Source organism: Centropristis striata, chromosome 19 (assembly GCF_030273125.1).
Source record: "Centropristis striata isolate RG_2023a ecotype Rhode Island chromosome 19, C.striata_1.0, whole genome shotgun sequence".
Lineage (NCBI taxonomy): Eukaryota > Metazoa > Chordata > Actinopteri > Perciformes > Serranidae > Centropristis > Centropristis striata.
The window spans coordinates 34,205,872-34,218,883 of NC_081535.1; the positions used below are offsets into that span (position 1 = coordinate 34,205,872).

The 13,012-nt window shown below is 38.5% G+C and overlaps 1 protein-coding gene across 1 annotated transcript; it reads right to left on the reverse strand.

The window, feature by feature from the left end:
• Nucleotides 1-2,684: 2,684 nt before the first annotated feature.
• On the reverse strand, nt 2,685-3,910 carry ch25hl2 (cholesterol 25-hydroxylase like 2). Its single transcript, XM_059358078.1, has one exon. The coding sequence runs from the start codon at nt 3,781-3,783 to the stop codon at nt 2,899-2,901; it is 885 nt and encodes a 294-aa protein (XP_059214061.1). The 5' UTR covers nt 3,784-3,910; the 3' UTR covers nt 2,685-2,898.
• Between the last annotated feature and the right edge of the window lie 9,102 nt (nt 3,911-13,012).

Genomic DNA, 13,012 nt, shown 5'->3' on the forward strand with positions numbered 1-13,012 from the left:
TATTTAGAAACAAATTGCAAAAAATACCAATTCTACTTTAACTTTCTCTAATTTCAGATTTAAAAAAACATAGTGGCTAAAATGTAAAAAGTGGCTAATCTGTGGCTAAAGTAAAGCTAACAGCTCACTGTTGTTATTTGTAGCTGTTGTCTGCAAGCTAGCTTGAAAAAGGAGAGAGTGACCGAGCAAGAGGCCGCCAGAAAAGAAAAAAACCTCGGAGTGACATCTAGTCGTTGGCGAGAACTTAGTGAAATAAAAAGCTGCTAACTGACACAAGCTGGTTTTCTTGCTGACTAGTTAGTAATATTAGCTAGCTTACTATGTTTTGTGTTGCTGCACTTGCTTGATGTTTGACTGTTAGCAAAGCTGTTGACTTATTTTTGATCATAAATAATGTAATCATAAGAAATGGACGTGTACAGTTGTTCATATTTACAACATTTCACCTTATTTGTTTCATAGCACCAACATTTTTATACTGCATATTCATATTTATTCTGCACAGACAGGGTCTGTTTTAGGCGTCTGCACAACCTGTCTATAATAAGCACAACCTGCTGCAACTGGCAATTTTCCTAGAAACCAGAAACACGCCAAACCAGTTCTTGTTGCCACACAATGTTGTTACAAAGCTGAAACAGTCACACACTGTGGAGATGACTACACCACAGTACTTATCATTACTATCATTAGATATGATACTGCACTAAAGGAAATGTGTGTTGTGGTCTGTTCAAGAAAAAATATGTCAAAATATGTCAAAGCTGCTGTTTTTGCTTGATGTTTTTGCAGCGTTGCTGCTCTGATCCTGCAGCTTGCGGCTCTGGTTCTTGTTTGGAGAAAAGGGGACCTCTGCTGGTTTGTTTGTTGAAATGCAAGTAAGATCAGATAACACAAGTAAAAAAAAAAACACACTGTGCTGCAAAGTTGACGTACTTAATAAGAAATGTTTTATTTACAGATCTGTTTGAGCCACATTCATTTACATTTTGATTCATTCTAAAATGTGAAATCAACGGGAAAACAAATGTGATTCTCCCAATAATATCTCTTCATTTAAGAAAAACTACTTCTGTATAAAATATATTTCTGTATTTCCACAGTTGTATCACACAGTTGTTGTCCTTTTTAATGAAGAACTCTTCCAGTAAGAGCATCTTGTCTCAGTGAGATTAGTATTGCGCCCACGCATCATCAGCTAAAAGACCGCCATTCATGCGTGTGTGTGAAAGGGTTGGTGCTGAGGAGGAGAGGGGACAATGTACGTGCTAACGTGTGTGTAATCACTCTGACAGATCGCACCATCGACCGTCAGCAAATACTCAGAAAGAACTCAAAATCCTCTTACTCGTGTCGGCACACTGACCTGAGAATGCCTTCACTTTAATGCTAAATCTTTAGGATTAAGAGATAAATGTGCAGGATAATCTAAACCAGTAGTTCTCAACCTTTTTGAGTCGCGACCCCCAATTTAACATCCATGTTGTCCACGACCCCCGCTCACTGAACACAATCTCACACGCACAGTTCAGATCACCCAAAAAAGACACAAAATGACCAAAAAATACACAAAATGACCAAAAAAGACACAAAATGACAAAAAAGAGAGACAAAATGACAAAAAGACACAAAATTACCCCAAAAAGAAACAAAATTACCAAAAAATACATAAAATGACCAAAAAAAAAGACACAAAATGACCAAAAAAGACACAAAATTACCAAAAAAGACACAAAATGACCAAAAAAAAGACACAAAATGACCAAAGAAGACACAAAATGACCAAATAAAGACACAAAATGACCAAAGAGACACAACATGACCCCAAAAAGAAACAAAATGACCAAAAAAGACACAAATTGACCACAAAATTATCAAAAAAAGACACAAAATGACCAAAAAAGACACAAAATGACAAAAATAACAACACAAAATGATAAAAAAAAGACATTAAATGACCAAAAAGACTAAAACACATGAACACTTTAACACAGTGGAGACAGAGCTGACTTCCAAAATGATTTGGCGACCCCCGGAAATCATCTCGCGACCCCAATTGGGGTCCCGACCCCAAGGTTGAGAACAGCTGATCTAAACTACAGTACAGGCCAAAATTTTGGACACACCTTCTCATTCAATGCGTTTTTCTTTATTTTCATGACTATTTACATTGTAGATTCTCACTGAAGGCATCAAAACTATGAATGAACACATATGGAATTATGTACTTGACAAAAAAAATGTGAAATAACTGAAAACATGTCTTGTATTTTAGATTCCTCAAAGTAACCACCCTTTGCTTACTAGAATATAAGACATGTTTTCAGTTATTTCACACTTTTTTGTTAAGTACATAATTCCACATGTGTTCATTAATAGTTTTGATGAATCTACAATGTAAATAGTCATGAAAATAAAGGAAACGCATTGAATGAGAAGGTGTGTGTCCAAACTTTTGGCCTGTACTGTATGATTGCACACAAATAGACATAAAAGAGGATTCTTGTCAACAACTTACCAGATAGTCAAATGTTAGACTCTCGATCAGCTCTTAAACTGTGAATAATATCCACGTTCTGGGAGAAAAATCAGAATCAGGTCAATATAATGACGGAAAAAAGAGAGAAAACGGAGTAGAAAAGAAGCAGTTTGAGTAAAAGAGTCAATGAGAGATTAACCCATTGAAGCCTGGAAAGCGTTTACGTCGTTTTGTAGTATTTGTATAAGCTCTCAAATACTTTTTGAATTTCATTTCTATCTGCTACAGAGGCTGAAAAATCTATTATTTAGTAGAAGAGTTGACACTTTTTTTTCCAGAATTTTTCCAGAATTTCCAGAAAATTAGAGGCTTATTTTAAAATCGCCCAGCGGTTTTTCAGGCCTCAATGGGTTAACTCTTTAGTCCTTTCTTTCTTTCGTCTCGTCTGGCTCCCATGCGGCGGCGGCGTGGCGGCTTGGGGCGGTTGGCGTGGTGTTGGTGCCCCCCAGCCAGTCCCAGTGGGAGAAGAATGGGGCGAAGTTGGTGTTGGGCTTCTGGTGGTGGGCGTCGTGTTTGGGCGCCCCGCCCCAAAGGCCGAAGGGCACCAGGTTGTGCGTGGCCCACGGGAAGTCGTAGCCACAGTGGTCCTCGGTGGACACGTAGATGTTAAAGACCATGAAGGCCCACGTGGTGAGGCAGTGGCACTGCAGCAGGATGGGGTCTATGGTGGACCAGAAGCCCACGCTGACCAGCTCCCAGCCCGACAGGTGCTGGGTGACCAGGCTGAAGGGCTGGTTGTACTGGTGGTGCACGGCGTGGAAGGTGCGGTACAGCAGCGGGACCCGGTGGTGCAGCAGGTGCCACAGGTAATACTGGAAGTCAAAGACCACGATGCAGCCCAGCACGCCCAGGAAGAAGCTCCAGAGAGTGGGCGCCTCGCAGGGCAGCTGGATGGGCGGCCGCCACAGCCACTGGGCCACCGCCGCCGGGAAGATGTAGACCAGGTGGTTGTAGACCGTGACGCCCAGCGTGGTCCAGATGTTGGGCCAGGTGATGGTCCGGTCAGGGTGCAGCCGGTAGCGGTTGATGCAGGGCCAGGTGGGCGCCAGCAGGTCCAGCAGCGTGTAGCCAGCCACCATGGCGAAGTAGGTGGAGATGGAGAGGACCACGGGGAACAGGGGGCTGCTCAGGACCTCGTGGTGGTTCTGGTGCAGGTAGTCCCAGGCCGGCTGCAGGACCAAGCCCTGGACCCGGCTCCCGCTCACGTTGCAGGATAAAGTTCTGAGTGATGTCCCGGTGCTCATCACTGACTTCCAGAAGAAGAAGAAGGCCGATCTGAGAGGGTTTAACCAGCACCAGGGGTGATAAAGGGGGTCAGAGATCCAATCAGAGTCCTCGTATAGGTTGAGCAGCAGCAAATTGTCTGGTGATGTTGTGCCAAATTGGACTGCTGGACTGTCTTAGCCTCTTATGTATGTTGAAGCCCCACCTCCACCTCCCCCACCCCCTCACCCCCTGCTTCTTTAAAAAAGGCCCTTTTTCATGGGCACAAGGACCGCAGCCAGGACTCAGGAGCGGGGCCACAGCAGCTCGCATTTTTGACCCAAATCATGGAGAGAGAGCTTCCGCTTACTTGTAATTTTGACTTTGTGAGCAAAAAGAAAACACAAAGAGCTGTGTTGTTTTTTTAAGCTGTTAACATTGACAGGAGGAAAATATTGAAGATGCAACAATAAGTTATATATCCTTATATCAATGCTTATTTACATCATCCTGTTAATGTTTGTGTCTCACTATCAAGTCATCAAGCATTCACAAATAAACACACACACACACACAACATGAGCCCCAGAAGAATCATTAATCATAGACGAGCTGTCAAATGAGAGTTGAGTTGAAAAGTGTTTTCTTCCTGATGCTGACTGCTCTGAGCTCACTGCTCAGTTTGACTTTGGTTACAGAAACAAGACTTCATTGAAGGAAAGTGAAGTGACCACAGCTCTTGTTTCTATGGAGGGACACAAGGACTCTGTAGAGGTTTTAGTTAATATCCTGTCAACTTTTCTCTGCTATTAACAATAGTGTGTCGACTGAGAGAAGAGAGTCAAATGTTTGGTTATCTCAACACTAAACATATTAAATAGATGAATAGATGACTTTGAATGAATACATCTGGCATCTGGGCAGCGGGGGGTAATTAGTAAACTGCCCCAAGAGAAGGAGTTCAAAGACCAAAGACCTCTGGGTTTGAGGGCCGAATGAAACACGAGGCCGTTTGGTGCGTCATCAGCAGTGATGCGGGTGTTGGAGTGGATCTTGGTGAAGATGAGTTCAGTCGGAAGGTGAAGCTGTGGATTTAGCATGTTTGCCTAAATCAGATTTTTTTTGCTGATATATGACTGTGACCTGGGACTCTTTCATATGTGGTTCTAAAGTGGATACAGGTCTGACCTCAGGCTGGACAGTCACTTTTATGTCACTCTAGAGCAGGGGTCGGCAACCTTTACCATGAAAAGAGCCATTGTTGATTAAAAAAAGGGGAAAAAATGTCGGAATGGAGCCGCAAAACTTATTTTATTTTTTTAAGATTTTTTTGGGGCATTTTGTAGCTTTTATTGATAGGAGAGATATTGAGATTGAAAGGGGGAGACAGAGGGGAAGACATGCGGGAAAGGGGTCCGAGCCGGATTCGAACCCGGGCCGCCCGCGTACGAGGACTGGGCCTCTGTGATACGCGCTCTACCAGGTGTGCCACCGGGAACGCCCCCGCAAAACTTATTTTGAGCCTTACAACGACCACAAAACAGCCTACCAACCAGGGCCGCCCCTGCCTACACGCAGAACACGCACAGTGCGTAGGGCCCCGCGATCCGATAGGGGCCCCGTTTTGCACAAAGGATGCGCATATGCACAGCCGTGCGGCGCTACTAGATTAGCTGTCAGCACTAGGCAGGAGAAGAGAGAAGAGTTAACGCCGTTAATGTCCGTTAACGCTGTTAATGGTGTTAACGGCCCAGCACTAGTAAAAATCTAAAACTTTGTGGCATAAGCAGCACTGAAGCTCCATGTACAGCTGCTGCTGCTACTCCAGAGGTAGGAGGAGAGATGCTAGCCTCAATTAGCTAGAGTTAGATGTGACTGTGGTCTGGAGATGAAAGTCATTTTCCATTTATTAAATGTCTTGTTAACACCTTTGTCTGTATATGCATGCACCTCTGTTGAAAGGCAGTGGTAAATTTATCAGTTGTTGGTCGTATTTCGGCTAAAGTTTATAATCTCTTTTATCACCACACAGGGATTTGGCTAATGTTACTTTAATGGATGTAAAATGTCGCCATCTGTTGACTATTGTTGACTATGACAGGCAGCTTTGGAGGAGATATTAGAGATAAATATTGATAGGAATGAATGTATTTGAAACTTTTGTTGACAGAAGGAACTAAGTTTGAATGTAGCTACATTTTGAAATATCAGTCTGTTTGGTACTGAATTAGTATGTTTTATTAGGATTGTAGCGTGTGAATGGCATGACATGAGCATGTCATAAGCATGACATGACAAGTATCATGAGCATTAATGTTACTTCAAAGTGTCATTAATGTTCATGACACATTCCATGTCATGTTTATGACACACTCATGTCACTCTTATGTAGACACCTTAGAGTAAAGTGTTACCATATCTTGCTTAAGTCAAGGCATGTTCAAAAAATTGCCTAAGTCACATTTTATTTTGATTTAGGCGTAATAAATCTGCTTAAGTCACACACTTGACATAGGTCATTTTAGAGGCAAATATTGTACATTTTACTCCACTACTACTTCTTACATAAATGCATCAATACAAATAATCTCATATTTTTGGAATATATTTTTGAAATATTACTTTTAGTACATTTTGTTGCTCATACTTTTGTACTTTTATTTAAGTAAGGTATCTGAATCATTTTTGCAAGTACATTTACTCAAGCACTGTACTTCAGTTCAATTTTAAGTTGCTTTACATGAGTATTTCCATTTTTTTGTAACTTTATACTTTTTCTCCACTCCATTTATCTATCAGCTTCAGTTACTACTGAGGCCGAGATTTAACCTGCGGATTTAACATGAAACACATGATCAATTAAAACTTAAATTAAACCTCATAACAATATTTATTAGTAAAAACACTTCTTACATATATGCATGCGCCAATACAATATACAAAAATAAATATTATACAATATATTTAGAATATAAAGTCCATCAGTTTCTAACTTGTAGTTAGCTGTATTTTCCAGTTTCACAATTTTCACAGTTTGTAAGTGGAAAAAGTGCATTTTATGGGCACATTTAAAAAGTCTTTAATCTTTTAATCTTAATCTTTAAAATATAAACCTCAAGTATAATCAAGTACAGACAGTGAACATGTGTGATACCTCTCATCAGCCAGTAGAGGGCAGTAAAAATCTTCACCACGGACACAGATGAACCCCAAAGAAGTGAAATCCAGCTGGATTTCATAGTTGATAGTTTTAAATCAAGTAGTCACAAATCTATTTAATCTTTGTCTTTAATGTGTTGACATTTAAAGGCCAACACTGATGTTATAGTTTACAGCAAAAAACAAGTAGCCCATTCATTAACCCATAAGAACCCAGACCCAGTTATCCATAAAGGAAAGTTATGATATCACAGATCAAGCCACACAGAACATATTTATGATGTTTGGTTTTTTTTTTTTTTTTAGTAATTTTGTCTTTTTTTGTGTATTTTTTAAGTAATTTAGTTTTTTTCTGTTATTTTGTGTCTTTTTAAGTAGTTTTGTGTCTTTTTTTAAGTAATTTAGTTTTTTTCCTGTCATTTTGTGTCTTTTTTGGATCATTTTTGTATTTTTTAAGTAATTTTGTGTCTTTTTAAAGTAATTTAGTTTTTTTTTTGTCATTTTATATCTTTTTTGGTCATTTTGTGTCTTTTTTTGGTCATTTTGTGTTTTATTTATTAGTAATTTTGTGTCTTTTTTTGGTCATTTTGTGTCTTTTTTGATAATTTTGTGGTCAATTTGTGTCTGTTTTGATCATTTTGTTTCCTTTTTTTGGTCATTTTATGTCTTTTTTTAGTCATCTTGTGTCTTTATTTGGTTATTATGTTTCTTTTTTGGTCAATTTTTTCTCATTTTGTGGTCAATTTGAGTCCCTTTTTGCTTAATTTTATGTAATTTTTTGGGCATTTTGGTCAGAGAGATGTTTATTATTATTTGTCGTATCAACTGAGTTTGTCTGATCTGAACTGTGAGATTGTGTTCAGTGAGGATAACATGCATGTTAGATTGGGGGTCGCGACTGAAAAAGGTTGAACTCCTGACGTGGAGTTCGGCTGTTTGCAGGTTGTCAGATCTGATCAGCAGAAGTGTCTCCAGCTCCACAGTGATGGGCCATGAGAGCGGAGCATGGTGAAGCGTTGGTTGTGTTTTGCCACTCGGCAGTGAGGCGTTGTAGAATAAAGCAGAGGAGGAACTCTCCACATCAGAACGTGTCTGAGGAGACGATGACAGGCTGCCAGACTCCGTTCTCTCCTCAGGGAGAGCAAACAGCTCAGTGTTTCATTCACAGGCTTCTCATCTACTGCTTTTTTTTTTTTAAACCCACAAGGACCCAGACCTGTTGATCCTTAAAGGAACATTATGGGGGATATACAGTACCAGACCAAGTGAACCACATAGAACACATTTATGATGTTTTAAAAAAAAAAAATTCTACCCCTAAATGTCAAAAATCTGTGAGGAGATCATGAGGAGATGATTTAGGCAAAAAACAAACAATTTTGACAAAAAATTTGAGTCAATGCAGCCATACAAGGATAACAAATGCACTGCAAAAAAGCCAACTTGTATTTTTGTGCCTAAAACAGTGATTTTAGTTGGGAAAACTTGGAAATATAAATGATTGACATTTAGGGCAATAATGTAAGTTAGCACAACAAAGGAAGCCAGTTGTCTGCTCAAAAACAAGTTGGTGAGTTGTTGTTACTTATATCTTTAAGTTGGGGTTCACAACAAGGGACAATAGTTCTGATAACTCTTATTTCTTTGTTGGGAAATTCAGTCATTAGCAAAAGCTAACGGCTAACTGATGCTAACGGCTAACGGATGCTAGCGGCTAACTGATGCTAGCGGCTAACTGATGCTAGCGGCGCTGCTTGTTACAGCTACAAGAGTAGCCATTAGCGTATCAATGCTAACTCAAAATTGTGGTCACAACATTAGCTGACATTTCATAGCGGCGTTACAATCGTGCCAATTCAGCACATTGCAGAAGTTAGCAGAAGTAAGGATTAGTATATTAGTATTATTTTAGTATTAGTAATAGTGTCCTATTAAGGGTTAAAAAAAATTCTTGTAGATTTGCCACTTTAATCTAGTAAATTTGCAACTTTTTTCTCAAAATATTACCTGAAGTTACCAAATATAGTTCTTTGCCTGATAAAGGGTTAAACATTGGTGCCATTGTCCAGGAAAATGTATTCCCAGTGTAGTGGAAATAATACTTATTAGTATTTTAGTAGCTTTTCAGTGTGTTTTCTGGTGCAGAAAGGCTGCCGACCCTGCTTACATGCAATACAGGGACCCTGGTCTCACAGGAATCCGTGAAATAACCACGGATTCGCTTAACTAAAAATCCGTGGAATAGCCACGGAATCACTCAAATTTCCGTGAAACTGACACGGATTTGGCTACAATGCAAGTTAATGACAGTCATATCCCGTGGCTATTCCATGGATATTTGTTCCTATTGGTTTGTTCCAAGTCACGTGACTTTCAAGGTCCCGGCGGTCAGAACAAAAAACATGGCGGACAGTTCTCTCATTTTTAGTGAAAAAAATCAATATTTTGACTTAGTTTCTGCATAAAAATGGATTTTGATCACATTTCTAGCGAGAAATATATGTTTTATTTTCTAAATATTCACTCAGTGAATGTACATAATCACTTTGTATGTTGGAATAGCCACGGGATATGACTGGCATTAACTTGCATTGTAGCCAAATCCGTGTCAGTTTCACGGAAATTTGAGTGATTCCGTGGCTATTCCACGGATTTAGAGTTAAGCAAATCCGTGGCTATTTCACGGATTCCTGTGAGACCAGGTTGAATGCAGGGCCTGGTTAAATGGATACATTACACAGCACTGGTATATGTAAATATGATATGTGGAACAGGAAAGTACCTGGAGCTGAATGGAGTTTACTCTCAGTCAGCTCCATTCATGCTTCACTAACAGAAACAGAGACCTGGACAGAGAAACACAGCTGTGAGGATGTTTCTGCCTCGACTGTCTCTTTCTGTGTGTAAAAGCTGCTGAAAGCTGCTGACAGCAGGTGTGAAGCTATGAAAGCATCAACAGGTGAATGAGCCTCCAGTCAGCCGAGGGACTGAAACCCTGAGAACTCAGGAGCATCTCTCATCTCACCTCTCTCAGGTGTTAGCAGGTCTCACCTGTCCTCTCACACAGTCAGAACCTCCGTCCATTCTCATTCTGTCTCTTTCTCCTGAGCTCCACGTTTTTGGGTTTTTGGGTTTGATATCAAGTTGCTGAACCTTTGCTCGACCCTCGGCTAGCATGAATGATTTCTGGGGGTCAGTGTTCATGTGTTAATGTGTTTTAGTCTTTTTGGGGTCATTTTGTGTCTTTTTTGGTCATTTTGTGTTTTATTTTTTGTAATTTTATGTCTTTTTTGGTCATTTTGTGTCTTTTTTTTGGTCATTTTGTGTTTTATTTTTAGTCATTTTGTGTCTTTTTTTGGTCATTTTGTGTTTTATTTGTAGTCATTTTGTGTCTTTTTTGATAATTATTTGGTCAATTTGTGTCTTTTTTGGTCATTTTGTTTCCTTTTTTTGGTCATTTTATGTCTTTTTTTTAGTCATTTTTGCTCGACCCTCGGCTAGCGTCGGCCCGAGCTGAAATCTGATTGGCTCCTGAAATCAGTGGCGGTTCTAGACTGTGGGGGCCAAGGAGGGGCCAGTGTTTAATCAGAGGGGCACATTAGCACATGAAATGTGAAATGAAATGGCAAAGATGATATTTAAGCATTTAAAATCTTTGAATGTCTTGAAAAAGACACAAAATGACCAAAAAAGACACAAAATGAGAAGACAGAGTAACCAAAAAAACCCCCACAGAAGACATAAAAATGACAAAAAAGACACAAAATAACTGAAAAAGACACAACAACAGACACCAATGACAAAAAAAGACACAAAATGACCAAAAAAAGACACAAAATAACTGAAAAAGACACAAAATGACTTACAAAGACACCTTAAGACATGAAAAGGATTCAAAAATGGGTAAAATATCCCTCTAGACTCAATGGAGTTAAACTATTATACAATGTAACATTCTGGGTTCCTTTTGTGTACAATGAGATATTGTTTGAACAAAAAAAAAGTTAGAATTGTTCCATTGTTCATCGTTATAAATTGATCATTTTATTATTAAGGCTTCTCCACAGGGGCAGTGGCCCCTGGAGGCCCCTGTGGAGAACCGCCACTGACTGAAACGCTCCTGTTGTGTTCAAAGAGCTGACGTCCTGTTCGGTAGATTTTGTGTTTACTTACATGCAAAAAAATTCACCTGGATGCAGGTAAAAAAAAAAAAACATATATAAAATTCAAATGATCCCTGCTGCCACTGTTTTTTTAGACTAGACTAGACTAAATCTTAGATCCACGTCTGACAGAAAAAAGAAAATAAATATACATGATCAAACTGGAAAATGAAAACAGGATAATTTATTAAGCCATGTATCTAATACAACACAATAAATTAAATATTAATTCCTTACATTGATGCCATGCAGGTGTGTCAACCCATCAGACATCCAAAGACAGGTGGATAGTCATTATTATCATTATGTCTATTCAATAAAATACAATAAAATACAATATATAAATAAATAAAAGTATATGCTACTAAATACATCAAATGTAAACAGTAACTATAAGTTATATTGGGACAAATGTCACAAATTCAATGGTGAGATAATAAAATGGAAATACAAAGATTGCACTTATAATGAAAAAAAAGAAAAAAGAAATACAGCTATTGCACAACACTTATTTTCCAGTGCAGACAATTAAACAACTGGCCATTTGATGAACCTTCACTACTCTATTAATTCAGATTCACATTTCTTATCTATTTGTACAGTTGTGCTTATTATATATATATTTTTTCTTGTGCAAACAGAATGGAAGCTTCATCTCTTTTTGTCTGCAGCGACCTTGGAGAAGCTGCAGCGACCTGAGAGACATAAAGAGATAAATCATCTGTATTAAAGGGACGAGGAGAGCTTTTATCCCGATAAAGACCTCCAGCATCTCTCTTATAAAACATCTATATTTATATATAGACAAATAGCGAAACATCTGATATATTTTATTTTCTATTTGGTAAATTATACATATTTAAAGCTGTATATGATGTGAGGAAAACATTAACTTCATTGCACTGAAATATAAGCCTGGTTTCATTTGTGACAAATGTCAGAATATATAGTAAAAAAATAAAAAAATAAAAAGAAATTTACAAAAAAACACTACATGAAAATAAAACAAATTAAAATTATTATTTATTATTTATATTATTTTTAAAAATGTTTTACCATGATTAAAAAATAAGATAGATGAAAATGAAACAAATAATGACCAAAAAAAAGACACAAAATAACTTTAAAAAAAGACACAAAATGACTTACAAAGACACGTAAAGACATGAAAAGGGTTCAAAATTGGGCAAAATATCCCTCTAGACTCCATAGAGTTAAATTACTATACAATGTTCACATTCTGGGTTCCTTTTGTGTACAATGAGATATTGTTTGAACAAAAAAAGGTTAGAATTGTTCCATTGTTCATTGTTATAAATTGATCATTTTATTATTAATGAAGACAAACAATAAATACATAACACAATACAAAGAGATGTAGTAAACAATAGAACAGTAAGATGCAATAAGATAAAATAAATTAAAAATGGGATAAAAATAAATAAAATAAAATGTAAAATGTGCTGCCCGCACAAAATAAAATATGCATGAACACAATAAAAGCAATAAAAGCATTGAGAACCATGTCAGTGTTTGAGTGGTTAAAGGTCTGGTGGGTCACCTTCCTGCAACACTCTCCATTAGCAGCCGTGAGGGGAAAGTTTCATCACCTTAATAAATGGAAACTGATTTTCTGGTGGCAGGAGCTGCAAGTGGAAGAAAAAGTTGCAGGCGCTCTGACAGCTGAGCTCCCTGAGGAGCGTCTTCGGGGCCGAGGCTGAGTGGATGTTATTCTCCTCTGTCAGTCTGACGCTGACGGAGGAGCGGCGGCCATGTTGGAGGGCCGACGGACACCAAGAGACAAAGGAGGAAGGTTGCTGCTAAAAATAAACCCTGTGATGAGAAAATGACCATTTCCTGTCACAAGATGTGCCTGAGAGAACACTGACCTGCTGGAAAGCAAAAAAATATATATTTCATTGGCCAAACATCAAACATTCTTTAACCC